This window comes from Alligator mississippiensis, chromosome 4, assembly GCF_030867095.1.
Source record: "Alligator mississippiensis isolate rAllMis1 chromosome 4, rAllMis1, whole genome shotgun sequence".
In the NCBI taxonomy this organism is placed as follows: Eukaryota; Metazoa; Chordata; order Crocodylia; family Alligatoridae; genus Alligator; species Alligator mississippiensis.
This window is the reverse complement of record NC_081827.1, coordinates 12,990,876-13,015,069: the sequence shown is the minus strand read 5'-3', so window position 1 is coordinate 13,015,069 and position 24,194 is coordinate 12,990,876. Positions and strand designations below refer to the sequence as shown.

Sequence of the window (24,194 nt, the reverse complement as noted above, 5' to 3'; positions counted from 1 at the left end):
CAGTGTTGTAGGCTGAGTAGTGCTCAGTAAAGCAGGAAAGTACTGTTACCTCCAGATAACAATTGGGAAACTGAGGCACGGAGTGACTAGGTTGCAGACCCACAAAAATATTTTGGTAGCTAACTCTCACTGATTTCAAATACTGAATAGTACTGAAGATCTGGGCCTCTGTCTGTGGCAGAGAAGGAATTAACTCCAAGTCTCTCCGGGTTCCTCTAACTTTGCATTTCTATAGCACTTTTCAGGGTCTTGACACACTGCAAACATGAATTAATTCAGCTTCAAAGCCCTGGGACTCTAGGCTTAAGTGGCAGCAAAACAATAGCAGAGGTGGACATCTTCTGCCTCCTCCTTCTGAGGATTAACCACTAGAAAGTGCTCTCTCCCTGTAATTCACTCCGACTGGGCTGGCTTGTATTCTTGCCTCCTCAAGACTGAAATCACTTGGTTCATAATAGACTGAAATCTCTCTGATCCTAGAGGCTGCACTCAATTTTCCTATCTGGGCATCCCACTCTTAATTGTACAGCTCTCCTAACTGCCACTCAGCTTCTGCTGCAGTTAATTACTGTACTCCAGCCTGGTATTATGCATGCATCTGCTCTGAAAAGCGCCCTTTTCTTTCCATTGGAATTTGTTTTAACAATTTCTTCTATATTAGATTAGATTAGATTGCCCATCGCATCCTCTTCCATCTCTCTGACAGTGACACTTATATTTCTCACTTCCTCTCCTCTATTAAGCCACCCACAATCCCATCTCTCATGACTTCCATGTACTCCTAATTTTGCCCCTCTTATTTTTCTTCTTAATATCTCACTGCTGTCTCATTCCTGCTGCTTCCAATATCAACTAGCTACGGTTTCTCCATTTCAAAAGACAAAGACAAACTGTTGCATGTCCCTTTGCTGCTCCCGTGTCTTCCTTTTGTTGTTCATCTTCTTATCATTGGCTATGCCATTTGTAAGCATAGCCTCAGGTTTCACTGCACGCCCTGCCACAACTCGATCCACTCCAACCTGACTTCTGTGTTTTCCACTCCCTAGAAACTGCTTACGCCAAAGCATCTTCCCAAGCAGCTTAGCGGCAGAAAGAGATCTCGGAGTCATAGTTGACTCCAAGATGAACATGAGTTGTCAGTGTGATGAAGTGATCAGTAAAGCTAACAAGGTTCTTTGGGTGCAGAATTTGATATCTTTTATTAGACCAACTTAAATAGCTGAAAAACAATTATTAAGTAAACTTAACCGCACTTTATCGTGTAGTAAAGCTAACTGCACTTTATTGTGCATTAGCAGGTGCATCACGAACAGATCCAGGCAGGTGATACTTCCCGTCTATGTGGTGCTGGTCAGGCCGCAGCTGGTGTACTGCATCCAGTTTTGGGCACTGCACTGCAAGAGGGATGTGGATAACCTTGAGAGGGTCCAGAGGAGGGCTACTTGGATAGTTAGGGGTGTGCAGGATAGGTCCTACGAGCAGAGATTGAAGGACCTGGATCTCTTCACCCTTTGCAAGAGTAGGCTGAGAGGGGATCTTGTGGCTGCCTACAAATTCATCAGGGGAGACAGCAAGGGATAGGGGATGCTCTGTTTACCAGGGCACCCCTTGGAGTAACTAGGAACAACGGCCACGAAGTGATGGAGAGCAGATTTGGGTTAGACATCAGGAAGAAGTTCTTTACAGTAAGGGTTGCCAGAATCTGGAATGGGTTTCCAAGGGAGGTGGTGCTCGCCCCTACCTTGGGGGTCTTCAAGAGGAGGCTGGGCAAGCACCTGGCTGGGGTCACCTGACCCCAGCGCTCTTTCCTGCCCAGGGCAGGGGGTCAGACTCAATGATCTACTAAGGTCCCTTCCGACCCTAAAAAACTATGAAATGTGTCAAACTCTTCTTAGTCAAACCTCAGCACCTCTCCTCTAGCTGTATTCTCCCTGACTACTTCTGAGGTGGTTTGACATGCACTCCTTAAAATGTTGTCCTCAATTTTCATTCTGTCCTTTTCTTGTCCCCCTCATCGTGTGATCACGTTGTTAGCCTCTCATAGTGCCTCCTCCTCGCAGGACTCCATCTTCCTTCTCCCTTTCTCCTCCCTCTTCATCCTTGTTGTAGATCTTCCTGCCCACATGGGTTCCAACTAGCATCTTTCTGCTCACAAATTTACTCCTCTGCTTTTCACCTGGGTCTTTATATTTACTCATGTTGCTTAACCTATTTCTCTGATATCTCATCAGAAGCTCTGTTAGCGCTTTAAAGTGAAGAAGGTCAAAACTGAGCTCCTCTTCTGTCCAAAACCTTCTTCCCTCCTATCTCTATCACTGTGGACAAAATCGCTACCTTTCCATGGCCCTCAAGCCCATAACCTGGGTGGGGCTGTATAGAGAGCTGACATGAACTGTTCTAGTGGTTAATGAGAAGGTTGATATTCAAACCTGCTCCATCCTTGGAGCATCTCTTAAGGTAGACATAGTTATTAGTGCAAATGGTTTCTGATAAGGGGTGGAATATTTCTTTTGGGGCAGGGTTGAATATAAATTATTGCACTGCTTTGACTTTGTTGAGCTGTCATTGCAAGTACCATGCTGTTGATTAACATGGCTTGATTTGACCTGGTGTCATGATTCCCAAAGGCTTTGGTCAAAATTATTTTGCTACCTTCACACTCCTTGAATAGACCAAATGTGTCTGAAGATCAACATTTTTATTTCCATTAGTTGCGCTATTTCCATTTTCACTACAGCCATGGAAGCGGACATTTTCATAAATCTCCTGTTCTTTGTCCCTGATATTTTTATTATATTTAATTTATGATATTTAATTTTTATGAAGCTTGAACATGACACCTTGGAAAATGAAGGTCTGGGCTTGGAGTAACATTAAATAGTACGTTCTGGTCCTTCCAGAGCTAACTAACTAAGGACTTATCAATACTTGCATGTTGATTTGGGTTAATATAGGGTTTGAATTTAAAGCGTGTAACTATTTCTGAATAACATCACGTGTCATCCTTCAGAGTAAGTGCCTTATTTCTGCTTAGATTAAACCAATTTGAAAGGCTGTGACTGTAAAGCACAACAAGCATTCCTGAATTACTCTTGGATGTATTTTACCAAAACCCACAATTTAAAAAGTACATCTAAGGCAAGCAAACAAACACATGGGCTATGGTTTATGGGAGCCCTTTAGAAATAAGAAAAAAGATTTAGGATGATGAGATGTGAATGATACCATTGCCAGTGCACTGGATTTTTGGATTGGTCACTGATCATCTAACAAAGAGCAGCTTTCCTTTGGTTGGGGTACGGGTTGCTGCACTTAGAGGTTGCAATATAATAGGGATGACTTTTATAGATTGGCGTTACTTGTAAACATGTTTTCATCACAGCCCCTGATTAAGTGCTTTACTTCATACAAGAACTATTAGCCCAGTGCTGATGAGAAGTGGTTATTTACTTGCAGTTTGCAATAAAGTATAACAAAGCATTAGGCCAGTAAATTTACATCATCAAGGGACTGGCATGCATCTGATCAGCTCTAAAACTTACCCATGGGTCTAAATATTGCCCAAACACTTGCTATTCTCAACCTTGGCAGTCTAATTTCCTTGCAGGTCAAAGACTCTCTAGGAAACTTGACACCGATTCCTCTGCCCTAGCTTAGCAGCACACTGCCTGATACAGTGCACCCTACTTGTACTTCTCGTAGCTGCATCTACAGACAGCAATTATCTGTCAAGTGTTCTGTGCTACATCTGTGTAAATGATACAGACACTAATGGCAGCATCTTGCACTTAACCCAAAGGAAAGGATTTCCTGTAATGTAAAAGTAATGGGTTAAACACAGAGTTTTACAGAGATTCAGCTATACAAGACAGGATAATTAAGTATCCATAATAAGGCAGCTTAATAGTATAGGGAATGACATTCCTCCACATAAGGTGTAATTAGTTGTGTATTCCTGACACATCCAATGTAGATGTTAGATTGGAAGATATCTCCCCCCCAACCCCCTCAATGTAGTTTTTAGTTTGAATTGGTTTATCTGTGCTTTTTTCCCCCCTACATTTGAGGATTCAAAGCCACTGCTTTGGGAACGAGGTTCCAGTTTGACATTTTTCACGTTGCCATTAATTTTTCATTCCAACCGCTTCTCCGTCTACCGCGCATGGATTGATTAAAGTTTTGCATACCAAAGCACTTGCTCAGATTAGTCTGTTTGTCAATGAAGACTTTAGCAGAGATAACATTTCCGAAAGGCATGAACATCTGCAGAATGTCCTGGTCTCCAAACTCCTGGGGGAGATGGTAAATAAAGAGGTTTGCCCCTTCTGGACCTTTAGAGAAACAAGCACAGCATGAAAATGTTTATTAGGGGTTTTATATTTTATCCAGCTTTCTTGACAATATTTCTAAGGGGGTGATGGGCAAAAACATTTCAGTTGCAAACATTTGGAAGTAACAAACTGCATAAAGTAGTCAAAGTAGAGTTGAAAGGCAGGTCCTTTATAGAAGAGCTGCCCTTGTCTATGTTCTTTACTCAGCATTGCTGCCAAAGGAGAAGGCGAAGTGCAGTCTCCTCCTTAAATCTGCATAAGTGTCTTAAACGGGAGAGAAAAGACTGCATGAAAGTGGCAGCTTCTTCCAATATCTGCTCTCTTCAGCTCTTCAAGTTGTATAGCTGTGTGCTGTGCTGCCTCCCACATCCTCAACTATTGTGTCAGCTAAATTTTGTTTGTAGAGATTAATGTAAGAGCTACGAAGAGCCGGGTTTAGTTTCTGAAGATCTCAGGTTTAAGTCTGTAGCTGGGGGATGGGAGTCAGGGCACAAAACGTCTTCTGATTTGCAAACTGATTTGCCATGGAAATCATTGAGAGAAGATAAAAATAAGAACTCCTGAGAGTGAATATGTAGTTACTTCCCAGATACATGGATTCTTTTAACAAACAGATACATGGATTATTTTAACAAAAGAAAGAAAGAAAGAAAGAAAGAAAGAAAGAAAGAAAGATATGGAACGCTTCACGAATTAAAGAAAGAAAGAAAGAAGGGAAATGACAGTTGGAAAAACTCTCATCTCGAGGCAGGAAATGCCATCAAATATATTTACAAAACCCGAAAAAAATCCCTGAACCGTTCGTTTAACAAGCAACAAGAAACGCAGGTCTTGTGAAACTCAAATGTTTTGTGAAAACTTTGGGAATCTCAAAACATTTTCAAGTTTTGAACAAAGGCATTCAAAGGCATTTTTTTTTTACTTGATTTTGAACAAAAATATTTCTCTTTCAACTGACTGTTTGTGAGCCACTTGAAATATTTTTTCCACAGCTCCAGCCTACCATTATCAGCCCTAAAAATAGGATCATTGATCCACTGTATCCATGGAAAACTAAGATGCTACTTGGTTCTGGTGCAGACAGGCTCTGGAGTGGTCTATATGGATATTCTCTAGTTTGATGGCTGGCAAACTAAATGTGACCTAAATGTGATGTGCTTGGTTACTGCCTAGGGAAGGAGAAGAAAGTACAATCTCAATACTTCTGCAATACCTCCTGCTGCGGATTCATAGAGCCACGCTGCTGTTCCCATTAGAGGAACTGGACTACCTGCCCTCCCACCGCCTGATCAAAAGGGGTGCATACATTGGAAAGGAAAAAGAGAAATAGGGTAGAAAACCAAACAAAATGAAAAAAAATAACCCAAATGGCAGGAGGGAAGGAAGCCAGAAGAAGTTTCTTCTGACCAAAAAGAAGATGTCCTTTTAATGGACCAAACTAAACAGACTGAACCTAGATCTAAAGAAATATGCATAGAGACCTACCTAAATCAGGGTGACTGATGTCTGTTTTTTGCCATCTGAGCACCCGGTGCCATTTTTGTGGTGGAGTGTGGTGGCCTCCCTCCCCCCCACGACTGTGATTGGCTGAGGAGCCCCAGAAGTCTTGCCCCTCCTCAGAGATTGACAGATGGCCCCAAACTGGGACTTGCTAATGCCTCAATTAATGGCTTACATGGGCTTAATCTCTTGACACATTATTAAGTGGTCTAGGATGAGGTTAATGGCTTCTGCGGGCTTGATGAAGCTCGTGGAAGCCATTAACTGTGTAATAGACTGCTTAATAATGCATCAATTAATGGCTTCCGTGGGCTTGATTAGGGGATTAAGCTTGTGGAAGCCATTAATTGATGCGTTAGCAAGTAGTCTAGGATGCGGTTAATGGTTTCCATGGACTTGATCACATGCCAGGAAAGGAGGCAGCTCCTCACACAAAGCCACTGAAACACACGGGTGCCCCGGTGGGCAGGCAGGCAGGCAACGCCAGGCTGGGCATTTGCAATGCAATGCAATCCTCCCCAAAAAATCAAAGTGAAAAAAAGAAGGGGGAGGTCAGGCTTCTTTGCAAACTCCCGGGCTGGCCCCTGAATGGCTCATGGACTGAGCCCATGTCAGGGTCTGTCTCTGATTTGCTTCCTCTCCCCTTCCCTCTCCCTCTCTCTCTTTCTCTCCCTGCCCCCGGCTTCAGGATGCCATGGCTTCCTGCAGTTTTCTGTTTTGCAGCTCCATTTTTTTTCTTTTCCCCTGCTCGCTTGCCGATTTCACGCCTTTTCATGGTCCCCACGCTTTTTCACAGAGACCAACCGAATTTGTGGCTTTCATGAAAATTGTGACATCACAAATTTGGTAGGGCCCTAAATATGAATAATGCAGTTTTCCAAATTTCAGCATTAATGTTTAATGCAGTATTCTCCCCTGGTCTATGGCTCTCCCCCTTTCCTATGTAAGACACCTAGCTATTCCATTAGGAGTCAGATGCTAACACACAAAATGAAGGCAGCAGAACTCAATAATGAAATGTTCACTTAAAATGTACCAACTGGAAAAAAACCAAAACGTAGATGATAAAGGCTACAGCTTTAAAGGGGCATTGCCCTGCAGGCTAAATTAACACAACCTGCTAGTGTTAGAAACACTTCATGAACTTAAAACCAACAAAAACCATTTAGAAAAACAAAAAAAGCCTCTCACGTGAGTTTTTTTTCACCATCATCCAAACTGAGTGACACGTGAAAGTGAGCAGCAGATAGCAAAGAAATGGACAAATATATATTTATTAAGAAATCTTTTCAGTTTCAATAATCTAATGTTTTATGTCCCTGTACCCTAGCTTGGGGGTCTCCGTGTCACCTGGAAGGTGTTCTCTTAAAATAATGCAAGAGAATTTTAAGGGCGGTTAATCTTTGGATGGCCGTAAAATAGCTTATTTCTGAAGCTCATCCCTGGCAAGAACAGTAATGACAACAAAAACTTTCTTAGAAGCCGTATAAAACTTTCCTACCCTTGTAGTATTTACTTGAAGTTAGGAAGGAGGAGAAAAAAAAAATCCTAAATACAACCCTCCCCAAAACCTCAAGGTATCTGCAAAGAGAGAGAAGCAGCACCTCATTTCACTAAAGATCTTGCCATTAGTATTAATTTATTTTTGGTGTTAACTTCCTGAGGTTTATTTTGCTCTATTGGCACAGGGAGGGGGCAATCAATCACTTGTTTGCTTCCTCGCAAGATCCACAACTAAGCTAATAACCACTCAGTGTAACGATGGATCTTGTCATTAACTTGGAAACTAACTTAAATAAGAGAAGCGACATGATCGCAGCACACAGAAACCAGAAGAGAGGAAATTCACCTACTCCACCCTTTTCCACCTCTGTGTTACTCCTAGCAACAACAGCACACACGCTTTAAACATTATTCTTGTTATGGATGTCTATTATGACTCACCAGTGAGTACATTTATATTAATAAATAGGGGAAAGTAAGACAAATTCTCAAGGTTGCACTGTCAAAATTAAACTAAAACATAAAATAAAATGTGAGAACAATGAAAAAGGAAAAGAAAAATCAGTGGCTAGGCTAATCCAGCTTTTGGAAAAAAAAACCCATCTATGGAAATAAAAGCCCAAACCAAACCAAGTTAAATGGGCCGAAGTTACTTTGATATATTTGCTATATTAAGCAATGGAACAATAATCTGCTACTTGAGATGTTTGCTTTGTTGTCTCACCTTCCTTCTGGCTGCCTGCAGCACTTTGTTGCTGTAACAAGCTCTGACTGTACAATGTTGGCAGTGCCGCTGCAGCATACTGCTGAATTCCTGAGTAGGCCTGGGTGAGGGCGTCCATTGTGCCGGCTGTACCATTCGTCAAGCCTGTAGCGCCGAGTCCTCCATTCAGGGCCGCCATACCTGAGAGCATTTGAGCAACTTTACAAAAAACCCAACAATAGAGAAAAGAAATTGCACTTGTTCATTAGTGCTTTCCAAAAGTAGTTGGCATTATATGACACCGACAACGACGGCAGTGCATGCAATTCAGCACTTCACCAGATGGAACTCAGGACAAAGAAACACCACTTCGGTAGAGATCACTTTAGCACGATGGTTGGACGACCAGACTGATTTGCATGCAACCTGCTACTGGCAAGTACGGTGAGCTTTGTGCCTCTGACATTCTGCCCTGATTTCCGTTTCGGCATGCCTACCTCTGCCGTCAATTATGTCGAGGTACCTGAAAGGCCGAGTGCTGGAATCGACTCGAGTGCTAGCACGGCACTTGATCGACTCGACCCGCTGGTTTGCATGTGCGTTAAAAAATAATATAATTTGTTTACAATGGATAGTTTTCCTAGAGTCATAATTAGGGAAGGCTGTCCACCACAGCAATAAAAGCTCAACTGTTTACAGGATCGGCTAGCGCATTGACATTATTCAGTCCAACAGTGGCTCCGGTCAGTCCTTGAAGAGTACCCAGGGAAGTCAAAGGGCTGAATGGAATCGGTCCACTTGACTGGAATCTCAGTAAGTGACTGGTGGCTCTCAGGATAGGAGACAGTGGGCTTGGACAGGCTTTTAGTTTCTCCAGGGAGAGTTCCTACTCTCTCCAGAGAAACCACAAGCATATAGAAGTTCATTTTTCTCCCAAAGTAAAAGTGGGAGGAAAATAACTTGGGAACAACCTAAGTGAAGTGGTTCTCCAGGGACAAAACTTCTGTACAGACAGCAGATGAAGAGCTGATCTCTGCAACCCCAACGTGATTTGCTTCACTCTCCTCCCCTCTCACACAGCATGTGTCAGGCTCAGCCAAGCGGGGAGCAGAACACCCCCCCAAATGCTTTGTAGCACAGACAGACAAGGTTCCTTGGGTGAATCTGATATCTTTTATTAGACCAACCCAAATTGTTGGGTTGGTCTAATAAAAGATATCAGATTCACCCAAGGAACCTTGTCTGCCTATGTCCTTAGACCAACATGGCTACAACCTACACCCCTGTAGCACAGAAGCACTTAAGGGGCATGTTCTGCCTAGGGTGCCCACTGACCCATCCCCAGAATACAGGATATTGGGTAAGGGAAGGTGAGGGGCAGGGCCACTGCCTCCTTGGCCAATCAGCAGCGAGGAGTGGGGCCACCTGGGCCCCTTGGCCAATCAGCATCAAGGGGCAGGGCCACCACGAAAAGGCTCCCTCCCTCCCTCCCTCCCTGTTTGGCTCTGAGGCCTGCTCCTCCTGGCTGTGTCCAGCCCTGCCTCTAGGCACAGCTAACAAAATCACAAGGACAAGTGATTGACGTGTTTTTCCATGAATGAACTGAAAAAACAGGACTTTCTGTAGGCCGTACCTCATTTAGAAATGGACAAGTGTCAAAGGGTTTAAAAACAGGATGGTCTGGTGTAAAACAGGCCCAACAACTACCCAAGTTTTGTTCCTGGCTTGGTCCCTGCCTGAATCACCCTGCAGCACTTGGTGCAGGGAAGTATAGAAGCATAATACTTCCAGCGTAGCCTTAGCTGGGCTGCACCACAGCACCGGAGAGGGGAAAGGGTGGAGGACTCTTCTGTGAATGGCACAGACCCCACCCGCGCCCTCCCTGACCCTGCCAATCCCTGCCTCCATTCACTTGAAATAAAGCCTGCAAAGCTCTCTGGGCTCTCTAGGGATTTCTGGCAGCCCGTGGTCCGCACTGCAGACTTTGCTTCTCTGGCTGAACTTCTGTACAGGTTAGTTTTTCTCTCAGGAAAACAAACTTGGGAGAGTTGTTCTGGATGATTCGATTGACTCAGCCAGTGACTGCTGGGATGCACAATTCACATTTGATCACAGTCATGAGCAACTAGACATTACCATTATACCCAGGGTGTTTGGTGACTTATACAAAACTAATCGGCAACTTTAGTCATCCACAGTCCCAAACAAAACATCGCTACAGCAACACACCCTCCACCCGGTTGCTCACTGCAGGAAGATGGCCTACAAAACTGAACAGTCAGAGAGGCAGGGCTCTTTTCTCATTCATGTTACTGTCCAGGATTGAGAATACATGGCAGTCTCTTCCACTGTCAAGTGAATTGTGCATGTTCTGGAGATAAAGACAACTATTTGGTCTTTGGCACTTCTGCTCCTTTCCTTCTCACTGAGTGCATCTACCCATACACATTTACTGTGCAGTAACTGAAATGACTGCAAAGTACGGGTGTGCACCTACACATACACACCCATACTGCTCAGTAAATATGGTGATGTATGCTGACTTGAGCATAAATTTGATACCTGCATCATCCAGGTATCAAATTTACACCCGATTGGTTACTGCATAATAATGCACATGTAGATGCCTTACTGTGCAGTAACACTGTGTGTGTGGACTGATTTGGGACTAACTTTAGTCTCAAGTCAGTCCACACACAGTGTTAATATGTGTTAATGCCTGCACATGTAGACACCATCCTATTCCCGCTTACTGCGCAGTAAATTTAAGTCAGCGTAAATGCATGTGTAGACAAGCCCCCTGGCAGTAAAACAATACCAAGAACAACCACCAAAAACCCCACTATTCTCCACCCTGTAAAATGGGCACACTACCTAGAATCACCAGGATGACTGCTAAAGAAGAAATTTGGGGCAAGGGCTCCATACTGTTGTCCGGTGCACCCAGTCTACATTAAAATGCCCATGATATGCATTTTACATCTATTAATTGGTGGTTAACATCATGAATTCCTGTGATGCAGTCTTTCACAACACTTGTCTTCTCTCTTCTTTTCCCTTCCCTCTTCAGGTAGCTAGCCAAGTTTCATGGAGCTTAAACTATTTCAGTTACGCATTTTATTATATATTTTTACAGCAGTTCATGACATAAAAAGGTCCTTTTCTCCCTGAATTTACTTATAGGTCCTTTAGCAAGGTTAAGGGCAATAGGTTGGGAAGAATTTAGAGACTGGTAACTAAAACGGTTAAAAGAACTAACAGCTTGATTTTCAGAACAGCTGATCATCTACAACTACAACTTAAGTCAGTGAGTTACAGGTGCCCAACAGCTCTGAAAATCAAGCCATTTTTTCATAAGTACCATATTTATGTGCATACCACATGCACCTTTCCTCCCCAAAAATATCAGCACAGGGGGAGTGTGTCTTAACTATGGAGGCTAATTTTTCTTTGCTCAAAATAGAAGCATGGAGTCACTGTGCTGCTAGAGGCCTGCCAACTTCTCTCTGGGACAGCACGTAGGAGGGGTAGAGTCCAGTGTTAACCCCTTCACAGCTGGCAACAGTTTTTGGCTGAGCAGCCAAAAACTGCTGCCAACTTGACAGTAGCTGTGAAAGTGATAACACTCGACTCTATCCCTCCTACTTGCTCAATCAGAGAAAAGATGGCAGCCATCTTGCAACATATCCTCTCTATGAAAGAGCCAGGTCTAGGCCACAATCCTTGAAAAAAAAATTAAACTTTGTCTTCCAAAACACAATGTATATCTTATTTAGGGGGTGTATTATATGTGAGACAATACGGTAACTAGTAATCTTAAGTACTGAATAATATCTGAACAGGGCCTCTTAAAATCAAGTTGCTATAATGCATCTCTTACTAAATCCATGAATGCCAAAAGCACACAAAATGACTAGCTACTTATTAAGATTTATGTTGTGATGACTGCCTTACCAAAACTTTGGGTAAAGGGGAAGTGAGATCCTTAAAGTGTTTAAGGACTGTAAATGCAAGGAATAGGAGAGAGGAGTTATTCAGCATGGTAATAAAGGGAATACATACATTGAAAAAGGTGATGACATTAATCAATGAGCACTTTATGGTTAAGGTCAGGAAAAATTAACAATGAAATGGGTTAGACTGTGCAACTGTCTTCACCAAGGGAAGTGTCACAAACCCTATCACATGAGCAATTTAAAGATGGAGAGCCACTAGAAAGAGAATAATCCTACATTGACAAAGGAGGATAAAGATGATGACCTGAAAAAGTTCTTTACTACCTCTTATGCAGATTCTAACAATGAGAGTAATAATCAGGACAATTGCTCAAGTGGCAACTTCTTGGTACCACTGAGGTCTGTGTCAATTAAGAGGCCTCTACTGTATAAATTATACCTTTTGATAGTAGGATAATTTGTGTAACTAACACTTGACAGAGAAGTGATATTCGACAGCCTTTGCTTAATAAAATGTCCTCACTTGGAAGCTCTAGAACTCGGAGGAGAGGAGAGAGGACATTGCTGCATTTTGACATGAACTGCACTGCACAACATGAATTACAGAGCTAAGGCCTTGACAAGAGTATAAAATTGCCAGATATTTTGGTATACTGAGCTACTGATTAAAAAAAAGCAGCTGGCAATCGATAGTGATAGTATAGCAATATACAGGTATAAAGCATTTTTGAATGTACATTTATGGCCAGATTCTATTTCACCAAATAGGCATTTAAATGACAAGGTGCAGACAGAAGTGCCAATTTTCACCTGATCTGGCCACAGAAAACAGTTTATAGCCATGACCAAACACAAGTGCATTACTGCAGAGTACTTAAAAAATGGCCAATAAGGTGAAAATCTGACCCCTCATTGCATGAGGGTTCAGATGATGATGTTTCAAAGCAGAGCATCTATTCCTTCTGTCCGTGCTGCTTCCCAGCCTGTTGCTGTTTTCAGAATGGGAGGGGGGAAAGGAGCTGAGGGAGTTTGAGCTGGTGGTTTTTTAGGGCCTTCTGGGGGTAGAGCAGGTATATTGGAGCTCCTCTGATGTTGGGGGGGAGGCGGGTGCTCCAATTCACCCACCCCACCCTCCAGCACCAGCTGGGGAACCCGTAGAGCTCCCTCTGCCCCCTTTCCTCCCTCCCATTCTTAAAACAGCTGGGGCTGGTAGGGAGGTGGGGCCACTGCTAGGGGAAACCAGCTGCAGGCTGGCAGCCAGGCGCTAGATTCCCCTCCCCTGGATCCAACAGTGAACTTGTGTTTGGTCCGGGGGATTGTTGCCTTTGACTCCCTGCAAAGCGTTCTCAGTTACGGCAGGGAGCTGCACTTCTGTCTGCGCCCTGAGTTGCCTAAGTGCAATTCTGCTCCACCCTGTTCAAACCCTGAAAATCCAGTACTGCATTTACTTTTGCAACACACCATCATCTTACTTTTAAACTGTGTCAGAGAAAAGAAGAGAAGAGAAAGACCACCCACCTTGTGCAGTAACTGTTTTTCAGGGATTAAAGGTGGGTGCAGTAAGATTGTATTTAGGTGCCTAAATCCATTTATGTGCCCTTCAGGTAGACTAGAAACTGGTCTTTAGTGAACTTGTGCATGATGCCAAGATGGGAGGGGTAAAAGACGTATTAGAGCACAGGATCAGGATTCAAAATGATCTTGATACATTGGAAAAATGCTCTGAAATAAATTGGATGAAATTCAGTAAGGACAAAGGCAAAGTACCACACTGAGGAAAGAACAATCAAATGCTCAAATACAAAATAGGGAACAACTGGCTAGGCTGAAGTACTGCAGGTGAGAGCCTGCGTGTTATAGCAGGTAGTAAGCTGGATTGAGTCAATGGTGTAATAGCGATACAAAAAAGTGAACAGCATACTGGAATTTATTAACAAGAATATTGTATGCAATTTCCGAGAAATGGGGAGGTATCACCAAGAGGACTGTGTCCAGTTCTGCTCAACACACTTCAAGAAAAACATGGACAAGCTGCAGAGAATCCAGAGGAAAACAATGGAAATGACTAGAGATCTAGGAAGCAAGACACATGAAGAAAGGTTGGAAGAAACTGGGACAATTTAGTAGGAAACACAGAGGGCTAAGGGGCCATTTGATAACAGTCTTCAACTACAAAATGTGTTGTTTAAATGAAGATGCCAATATTGCTAAGGATCTCCACAATTTGTGCCAGAAGTGCACCATGGCTTCTTCAATCTTGGAGTTCCTCCTGCGCCCATCCTCCCACCAGCTCTGATTGGCGGAGGGGCCCAGTCACTCACTGCTTGCGCCTGATGGCTGGGAGGTGAAAACCACTGTGAAAACACTGCTGGGAGGTGAAAACACGTTTGGCATGATTTCCAGAGATCCTCACCAAGGTTTCTATGCCTTGTTTTTATCGTTGCTTCTGTTTGTGCCTGTGAAGCAAAGACCTGCGATAAGACAATTCTTGTTCCTGGAGCTTTCTTGTATGGCGATGAAAGACCTTGATCATAGAAAAAGTATAACAATAACATATGATCTTTTGAGTCTTCCATCTAGTAACTACATATTTTCCGTGCTGCTAAGCTCAGTGCATGGCAAGGCCTTTTCATCCTTTCCCATGAACCGATAGCCTCTTCCACCAAGCTATTTCAGATGATTAAGCAGAAAGCCCTGTCTTGCAGCACTGCCTCTGGGAAGGACATTGCTACCATCACTAGGGAGAAACAGGTCTGTAGAAAGGCCTCTACTGTTTGATATAATTTTAGTTTGATTTCCCCTTGTTTTATGGAATTTACAAGGACCTAAAGCATGCATAGGCAGAGTGTGACCTCCACATCGCTCTACCAATGCACCTCAACTTGTTTTGCACCGAATGCTCTTCCCCATTAGTAAAATTGCCTTGTCCCCGGGTTTCTCAGCAACCACCTTCCAGCTGCCTTGGATTGTCCAAGGTAATTCAGAGTGAAAATAATACACGTTAATGCTTAGCAATTCGAAAACCTTTAGTCAAAAGATCTCAAAGCACTTCACACACATTCAATTTAAACCTGTCCATACTCTCAGGCCATGGTAGGATCAGTATCTTAATCCGCATTTTATAGATGAGGAAACTGGACATATGTTGGCGGAGGATAACAGAGAAAAACTATAAGTATAATATTCAGATCCAGGCTGGTTTGTTTTTTTTTTTGTTTTAATCCCAAGACTCTTTCCCCGACCCATCTGAGTAAGGATTTTGTTATGAAACATCAATTTATTTTTATTAGCAACATTTTTTTCTGTTTATTTTATTTATTTTCCAGAGGTGACAGGGCCACCCACAGCTAGATCCAAAAAGGGGGAACAGGCCCCTACAGTAGGATTTAGGCAGAAGTGAGGCGCTTAACAACAAAGCTACAATGCGTGTGCTCGTGTGTGCATGTTCAGGTGCTGCTTGAAAGTGGAGGCGACTGAACTAACTCGGTGCTGCCCTATTTAGTTATTGAATGCTCCTGGCAAACTGACTTCTTTGTTCCCTTGTGTCCCTAACTACCCTCAGGCCGAGTAGCTAAGTGCTATCTCATGGTTAAACTCAATCAGGATCCAGAAATGAGGTTTCAGTGTCTTGAGAGGCCCACCGTGGTAGGCATCTTCAGGCTTCATGCACACTGACCAGACTGGGTCCCTTTCTACCAAAATGCTGGAAGAAGTACGGTGCCAATCCTTTACAAAACTACCCGTTGGCTAGTCCACTTGGCCAGGAAGTGGGAGATGTAGGTTCTAGGCTCTACTCAGCCTGATGGGGGGCAGATCAACATCCCCAACCTTCAAGGAGAAGGACCCAAGCACCATCCTCAAAGCAATTTTTGGAGGGGGTGGGCTCCACCCCTCCAGTGAAACTGCATAGCAACAATGTCAGAAAGAAGCATAAGATAGCATAACTGGAAAGACTAATGGCTAGGGTACTTGCATGGGAAGAGAAAACCTTTTTTATAGTTGCTATTCCTAAGGCTGTCTGCATAAATCAAATGCAAAGGCATAAAAACAGGCAAGGCCCACAATCCAGGACTCCCCTCTCTCCCAGGTGATTGCCCTCCCACACTAGCCTGCACACCCTTGCTCCGTGAATCACAAATTCCTTTGTGCGTGATGACACAGCTTTCACAGGAGGGTCTTGCCAGTACCTGTAACATCAACCCACTGCTGTGTCTATTGTTGCTCTCATTCATAGATCCGTCTTTGCTCCACTTATGCTTTGGCAAGCTAGCATTCATTCCTCAATCCAAAACACATATGGCTTTCCAACTTTCCTGTACAATTATTCTAAGACTAAGACTCTGGCATTACTAGCCAGTGGCATTCCTTCTTTCCTTGGATTGATCACGATCTAACCCAATCATGGAATACGAACTGAATTTTCCTGTCTATAAATTCCACAATAGGTTAGAGTGTAAAAAAACCCAAAGGAAGTTGGTCACTGGCGGCAGACTTGGGTTCAGAAGAGGCAGATCATTAAAGTTAGTGGGAAATGTCTCTTGTTACAGCTTCTGAAGTCATTAGTGCCATGAGTACCATAGGTTGGTTATCAATATCATTATTTGGAGGGAAAAAGGTTTCATAAAACAGCACATGAGAAGCACACAGTACCCCTCTCCAAATCTCATCTCTAAACATTTCTCACATATATATATACACAGACATATACACACATTTTGTAAATATGTATGTATAATATATACATACAGATACTATATGCATACACACTCTCCATGCTGTCTGCAGACACGTTCGACAAACAAGATTTTGGACCAAACCCACCGCTGGTATAAGTCCGTGGAAGCTGTGTTTGCTTAGACCCAGGTAGAATTTGGTCCTTGGTTGTGTTTACATCAATTTTACTTCAGATGTCATATGCAAATGGGTTTGCATTCACATCATCTGAAAATACCTGTTAAGAAAATCTAAACTCATTGTCCAGAATCTAGCAAGTGTCACTACAATGGAGTGCAATGGGCAATGGCATGATTCTTACATGCTGTCAAGAGCTGAAAGCATGTGGGTGACTTGCTACAGATCAGCTGTAGTGAAGGAACATTGCTTTTAAGTGTGCCAGTGTGCTTGGGTCCTTAATATTTGTGGAAATGGGGGCCATGCCACACTACTCCTAACACTACAGTGCACAGGTACCACACAGCATACCTTGAGAGTTGGCTGGGAAAAGAAGTTTAGCATCAGCTCCCAGTGAGCCCTTCCATGTAGAAGGGTGTATCATTGAGAGAGCTCATGAGGCCAAGGAGACTCATCTTTCACAAATGCCATGTTCTGTGGTTTGGTTTCAGCCTATAAAACATGGGTGGCTTCAACATACGTGAGCTATTTTGGAATCTAACGCACTAAACTGGCCTTGAACCATATTGACTTTGAAGATACTTCTTTGTTTTTTCCTTTTAATATCTGTGTCCTTGCCAGAAGCAAGACCTCTTCTACACAAGGCCCCATGCAACCGCTCACCACAGTTTCATGGACAATCCATTAACCCTTCCCATCCCCGGCTCCCAACATCAACAACCAGAGATCACAGAACAAAATGATTGGTGAGCAGCCAGATAACAGTGACAAAAAGGACATCATGCAGAGCATTAGAGTGAGCAAGTGATACTGAGGAGGACATCCATTCCTGTGGGTACATTACGATGGCTAATGGACTAGAGACTGGTGGTGGTGATCAAGTATTTTCCTTGCATTGTAGGAGGAAATGCAAGGAACAGGGGCAGCTAAAAACAGCTAGGAGGGAGAGGGAAGATGCAAGGTGAATTCCCTTCAATGCAGGCAAAGGTGAAGTCATTGTAACAGATATAGAACAGAAATCATTGTTCGTCAGTAAAGGCTTAATTGCAGTTGAGAACAGGGATGAAGGTTCTCTCTAAAGGCTGACACCCTCATCTTAAGCCAGAAAGGTCAGTGCTTACCCTAAACTACATGCAATATATTTTCATGGTCTAACACATGAGCAACTAACTCAGCCATTCTCACATACTTGCAAAATAAAAACCAAGATGTTGGCTTTAATTTTTAGGCAAATATATTGCTCCCATGTCAACATGGCTACAACCTAGCAATTTCTGCATTTAGGTTGATAAAGGCTGCATCCTATTTTGTCTCTGCAGCAAACAGGTGCCTCTTAATGACCTAAATTCCTTAGTGCTGTCTTGTAGGTAGAGGTTTTCACAGGTTGATGTTTCTGGCTCTTGACATAAAAAGGAACCTATTGTACAACCAAAACTGACCTCCATAATCTACACTGACTACACAGAAGAGGTTTTAAAATTCCGTATGTCCTACAAGAAAAGGTAATTTTTGCTGGATACCAACAGACTTCACCTTGCAGGTCAAGCAGAGTGAAACGTGAAGTCTCCAGGATTGGAGTGCCAAGCACAGAACTTGATCAACTGGTTTGCAAATGCATTAAAAATAGTATCATTTGTTTACAATGGATAGTTTTCCTAGACTGATAATTGGGGAAGGCTGTCCACCACAGCAATAAATACTCACTGTTTACGGTACCTGCTAGTGCATTAATATTATTCAGTCCAACAGTGGCTCCAGCCAGTCCTTGAAGAGTACCCAGAGAAGTCAAAGAATTCATGGCCGCACCAGCCGTGGAATTAGCAGTTGACGCAGCCACTAAGGGGGAGAGCAAGGCAAAAGTGAAGTAAGCAGAACTCAAATTGAATTTGTCACAATTAGGCGTGACAGTTAGGTTCCAGTCTTCACAACAAAACTCCTTACAAAACATAAGAAATCAGACCAATGCTGCAGCCTTTCTCAAGAAGGTATTGGTGGTGGACAGGATGGGCTGCTGACTTTTTTGGCCCTAATGATTTTGATGATAACAGCTGAATAATTTGGCCTTCTTTGCAAAGTAGTGCAACACTAAATAAGTGAAAAGATAAAAAAAGAAAAGCATATTCACAGGAGATTATTAGAAAGTGAGGACCAGCTAAATAGACTGTTGGAGACATTTTCTCTTCTTAGCTCTACTGTTAAAAAAAAATCATGCATAGCTCATTTCAATTGCTATCAGAGGAGATTTTGCCTTATGAATAGTTCTTCTTCTGGACTCCAGAACTATTAAGCAAACCCAAAATTGTTCCATTCTAAATGAGACACTGTTATGCTGCCATAGCTCTAGGGTACTGTATAAAATGTAATATAAATCAAGAAATCACAAAAATATACAATAAGAAAAATAATTAATGAAGTACCAAATATAATGTATTACTCATTTTTCAAACAGTTTCCATTCTAGCCTCTGTCTGTCCAGCTAAGCAAGTATTTATATGACTCACATTAGCATATTGTTTAAGTGCCTCACAAACACTATTATATTTGTCCCCTTAAGGCAGGAAAATATTATTATCCCTGTTTCACAGATGCGGGACTGAGGCACAAGTGTCTGACTTGACCGATACTACCATAAGCTGTAAAAGAGGTGGGAGTTTTAGCCGTATTTCCTGAGCCCTACCTCAGTGTATCAACCATCAGACCATTTTTCTTCTCCTCTTACAGAAAGGGAAAATATTCTTTAAAATGTCACAATTTCAGCTCAGGGGTGATGCATCAGAAACATGGGAGTAACAGTTGTTCTTTTTGTCACACGTGCGAGGCAACAATGAAAGAACTAGGAACGTTTTCTGTCCCTAACTCACCTTCATGCATCCTGGAGTTACCACCATCATCAAAGAAAAGCCATAGCTGATGAGACCCAAGAAGTAGGCTTCAACAGAGACCAAAGCTCTTGCCCCAACACACACTAACTCACACATGCCCATTTGCCCATCTGGTGGGCTGCTCCATGTTTCATCCATGCTTATGGGGCCTAAGTATATAAACCTCAGATCTGAAGCTCTCACCCCAGCTGACCTCCAAGAGCAGTCAATAAATATTTGTGAGTGAGGATGGCTGCCAAAGTCAGAGCCAGTTCTCCTTTTCCATGGTTTTTACTATGGTGGCTAGATTCAGGTTCATACTGTTCAAAAACACATGGTTAGTGGATGACCAACATCTGGGGTTGAATGAAACATCTTAGGTTCAAGTTCCTGTCAACACACAGAGGAGGAGACACCTCAGTCATGCTCTAATCTGAAGGCATAGATCATATTATTTTAATTTGCTTAACTAAAGAGATGATGCAGAACCAACATGAAATGCAACCCAGGGCATCCACAATCTCAGCACTCACATTTGGGTTACTTTTGCAGCACAAACCTGATGGAAAGAGATGACCTCAAAAATGTCTTGGCTATTTTCAGATTGTTCCTATCTTACTGATCATTTCTTTGAGAGCGTGGGGTTAAACATTTTATAGGAGCACAAGGTGATCAAGAGAAGGAAGGATGGACCACTGGGAAGGACCCACTTTGCTTCCTACCTCTATTCCCCAGCTACAAAAGAAGGCAAAGAGGGGCTAACCTGATATGGTAATGGGAGCCTATGAGAGTGCTAAGGAAAAAATGAGCACTGAAAACATTTCTACAAACTGCCAAAAAGTTAATGAACATCATTATCAAAATGTAATGGAAGTAGACAAAAAAATTAGAATACCTGGGAGGCCATATATAGAGACTTCTACTATCTAAATTCAGAGTACGCTAAGATTAGTTTCTCAGTAAGCATGATGACAGCTTTCCATTTTTCCTTCCCCTTTTTTGTTTTCAATTGAAGTGACTTTGCTTTAAACAAAAGAAGGGGTGAGCACTAAACAAAAGAAGTGGTGAGCGGAAAAAATAATCACAAGACTCAAGGTAAAGGCTATCGAGGCACTCATTTGGGAACCCTGCACAGCTCACCGGTATCAGCAAAGCTCCTGGACTCAGCAGCTGCTCTTACTAATGGCAAAGGAAGCATAACTTACTGCTGTCACAGCATTATTTTATATGTATTGCATTCAGCTGTCCAGATGACAACGGCATATTGGATCCCTACAGAATTTATAAATTGGTTGCTCCCAGAGCTCTGTGTCTACAAAATAAAAAAACCCTGGAACGCTGCCTCTCTGCGCTGAATCACTTCACAGCAGCACTTAATAACCAGCCAGTAGCTGTCTCCAGGTTCTTAGAAAGCTTGATGTACTGACCTAGAGCACCATTAGGCAGCACCATTACACTCCCATCCGCCAGCGTTTAGCCTAATTGTTAGGAAAATAGAAATACACAAAATTTGCTGTATGGTCAGCTCTTCTGGAACTGTCCTGCATGGCGCACACTGCATTCATATCAATCAGTTATTCTTTCCTTGCCTCCTTTAAAATCCATATACATTAAAGCTTCAATAAACTGCAGTGATAGCATTAAGCAAGCTAGTTACCACTGAAGCCACTCATAAAGTCTGGTGAATAGTGGGTGACCATGGACTAATGACAGAGGAACAGGACTGCACTTTCACTTAATTATTTTTATGTTTTTTTTAAAAAGACTGGATACATTTTGTAAAACGAAGGCATGCTTTTATTTGCTTAGATGCATTTTTATGGCACTCGTCACTGTAATACCAGTCATTGGAATGATTAGATGTCTTTCTAAAAGATATGCTCTTGCTTTAACCAGAATTGATCAGGCTTAATGCAAGAATTCGCGGCTGAAACTTTCTGGTCTGTGATTTGTAAGAGGGTCGGGTCTACAAATATGCGAAAAAAAAAAATCTGAGCACTTGCACTTTAATTCTTGCCGATTTCTTCTGTTTCTGACCCCTCATTCGAGCTGTCTTGCTGCCATCTCCCTCACAGGGATCTGTACTGTTCCTATATAGAGACTTAGCGGTGTGTGCTGTCTTGAGAAAAGTAAAATTTCTATATATGAGAGAAAGTCAAGATAACTGTTCTTCTAGGAGAAACTCTAACCTTTCTTCCAGGTTTTCGACCTATACCCAGAACTTTTCTGACCCCATATCTTATGCATCCTTCTTCTCTTCCTGTCTCTCACATTTTTCAGTGAACGCCCACAGCAGCACATTGGCAGGGAGAGGAACTAAATGGCCAAAATATTTTTTTTTCCCTTCTTCACTCTCTTTGATAAAGGTCAGATTTTCACAGGTCTCCAATGACTTCTCCGAGATCCCGCAGCAAAGGGAGGCCCCAGGAGACTGCCTATGATATGCTTAAAGGTTGCCACTGACATCCTACCTTTTGGTTTGTCAACATGCTGGGCCCCAGGACGCTGGAACGGCCGACTGATAACAGGACCACAAAGAAACAAGAAATACAGAAACAGTAGGTATCCCTGGTCTGAAGTAGAGAGAAATTCCAAAAGTGGGTTTCCTAAGATTGAAGAGATGTTGGATGCATAATTCAACATCTGCTAAGATGTAAGCAGAATTGCTTTTTAGCAACAAAATCGGTTTTTTGGTCAAACCCGCCTGAAAGGGAAAAAAACCCCACCCTCTTATGAAAGAGGGAAAGCATTTCTGCTCATCCTGCAAGCAAGGGCAGAATTGTCCGCTCAGAGGTGCAGCGTAGGTCTCTTGGCTGTACTTGTTCCAAGCACTCACTGATAGCAAGAGATGGGAGTCAATACCACTGGGTCAAATCCTACTTTATGCTGAGGTTGCTCCAGTGTTTCAAAGCAGCCTTAAGTACTGGCCTAATTAAAGATCCTTCCTGCCCCAAGGAAATCCCTGGGGTATAAAGAGCTGCTCTATTAGCTCCTTCTTTATACAACATGGGGGAATGGCCAGGGAGCATCGTTCACCTTTCCTGGCATGCCAATAACTTCTAACTCTTGCAAGAGTCTCCTGAGGTCATTGCCGGTTTAAATATGTTACAAGAACCTCTCCTTTAGAAAGAATGGGCCAGGAGGGTAAGTCGACATTAGCCCTTCAGACTTGCTGAACTACAAGATGTGCTTTGCTCCCAAAACAGCCAATCTTCTTACACACTGAAAAAAATAATCCTGATAGATATTAGGAAAAGAATGTGGAACGGATGTCTCACTGGTTCTTCTCTCATCAGGATGTCAATGAGTGTTAAGGAGCACCTGAGCTCACCATACACGTAACCTTCCCTTCAGTGCTGTTTAGTTTGCAGGATGCTCCCCATATGACCTTTATTTTGTGAGTCAACCTGGCTTCAGGCAGTTTGGCTGTGCTGTTTTTGTTTTCTGGATGTTGCACTTTTGCATTTCGAAGAATCCCACCCCTCGGATGAGACAACACGTGGTTTACCCTCATGTCCTGCTCACCCAAGTACAGAGGGTATGCACACACATCCATGTACAGTCCCACAGCCCTCTCTGACAGGGGGCTTGCATTTTATTCCATCTTGTTTTGCTCCATAAAACATTTCAGGCAACTCAGTGCACATTATACTATGTGCATCACAATGTTGCGGTAAAAAAAGGACAGCACAGAACCTCTGAAAATTTTAGGTCCAGCATCTCCTTTCCCCAAGCAGGGAGCTTTCAGTCCAGGCTGATTTCTTACTCTGGGATAAATTCCTTCTCCATAACCTATGCAGCCAGACCCTGTTGTTTGGTTCACCTCTTGGATCCTTGATCCTACTTTTTTTGTACAGAGCTCAGCTGCATCCAACACTGCAAGTCTGGCTCTGCCTTACCGCCGCATCTATAACCTTTCTTGATTTCGGGACTAGATAAAGGATTCTGCTGTGCTCATTTCCTGACTACAAGAGCACAGATGTAGCATGCAGCCAAGTGAGGATCTGCCAAGATGAACCAAAGAGAACTGAATGACAGCTGGATTAGAAATCACCTCTGGGCTCTGTCCTCTGCTCTGCCATAGAAATGCTGCATGACCTCGGACAACTCACCTGCCCAGCTTGCACCTCTGTTTCTAATTCTAGCCTGTCTTGCCTACTTAGAGCAGGGGTGGGCAAAATCCGGCCCGTGGGCCTGATGAGGCCTGCCAAGCCATTCTATCTGGCCCGCGGGGCCCCTAAAAAAGTTAGAAAATTAATATTTATCTGCACCTGGCTGCTTGTCATGCAGCCCTTGATGGCTTGCCAAAATTCAGTAAGTGACCCTCTGCCCAAAATAATTGCCCGCCCCTGATTTACAGGGTAAGCCTTTTTGCAGGGGCTGGAACAAAGTGTCTGTGAGGTCTTCAGCCCTCACTGAGACCCTCTGTGTTACTGCAAAACAAAGAGATAAAAACATGGAAGAGTTTTGATTTGTTTTCCTAATTATG

At 43.0% G+C, this 24,194-nt stretch overlaps 1 protein-coding gene across 14 annotated transcripts in view; it reads right to left on the bottom strand.

Annotated features, from left to right (window-relative positions):
- The window catches only part of CELF2 (CUGBP Elav-like family member 2), a 773,712-nt gene that overhangs the window by 6,178 nt on the left and 743,340 nt on the right, over positions 1-24,194 (bottom strand). For 11 of the 14 annotated variants that reach the window (XM_059725768.1, XM_059725764.1, XM_059725762.1 and 8 more), the window contains 3 exons: positions 18,549-18,680; positions 8,059-8,238; positions 4,188-4,331 (listed from right to left, as the gene is read on the bottom strand). In XM_059725768.1, the coding sequence (XP_059581751.1) occupies positions 4,188-4,331; positions 8,059-8,238; positions 18,549-18,680 (456 nt within the window). The remainder of the gene's footprint in view (positions 1-4,187; positions 4,332-8,058; positions 8,239-18,548; positions 18,681-24,194) is intronic. The other 3 variants (XM_059725763.1, XM_019487578.2, XM_019487583.2) reach the window with 1 other exon arrangement.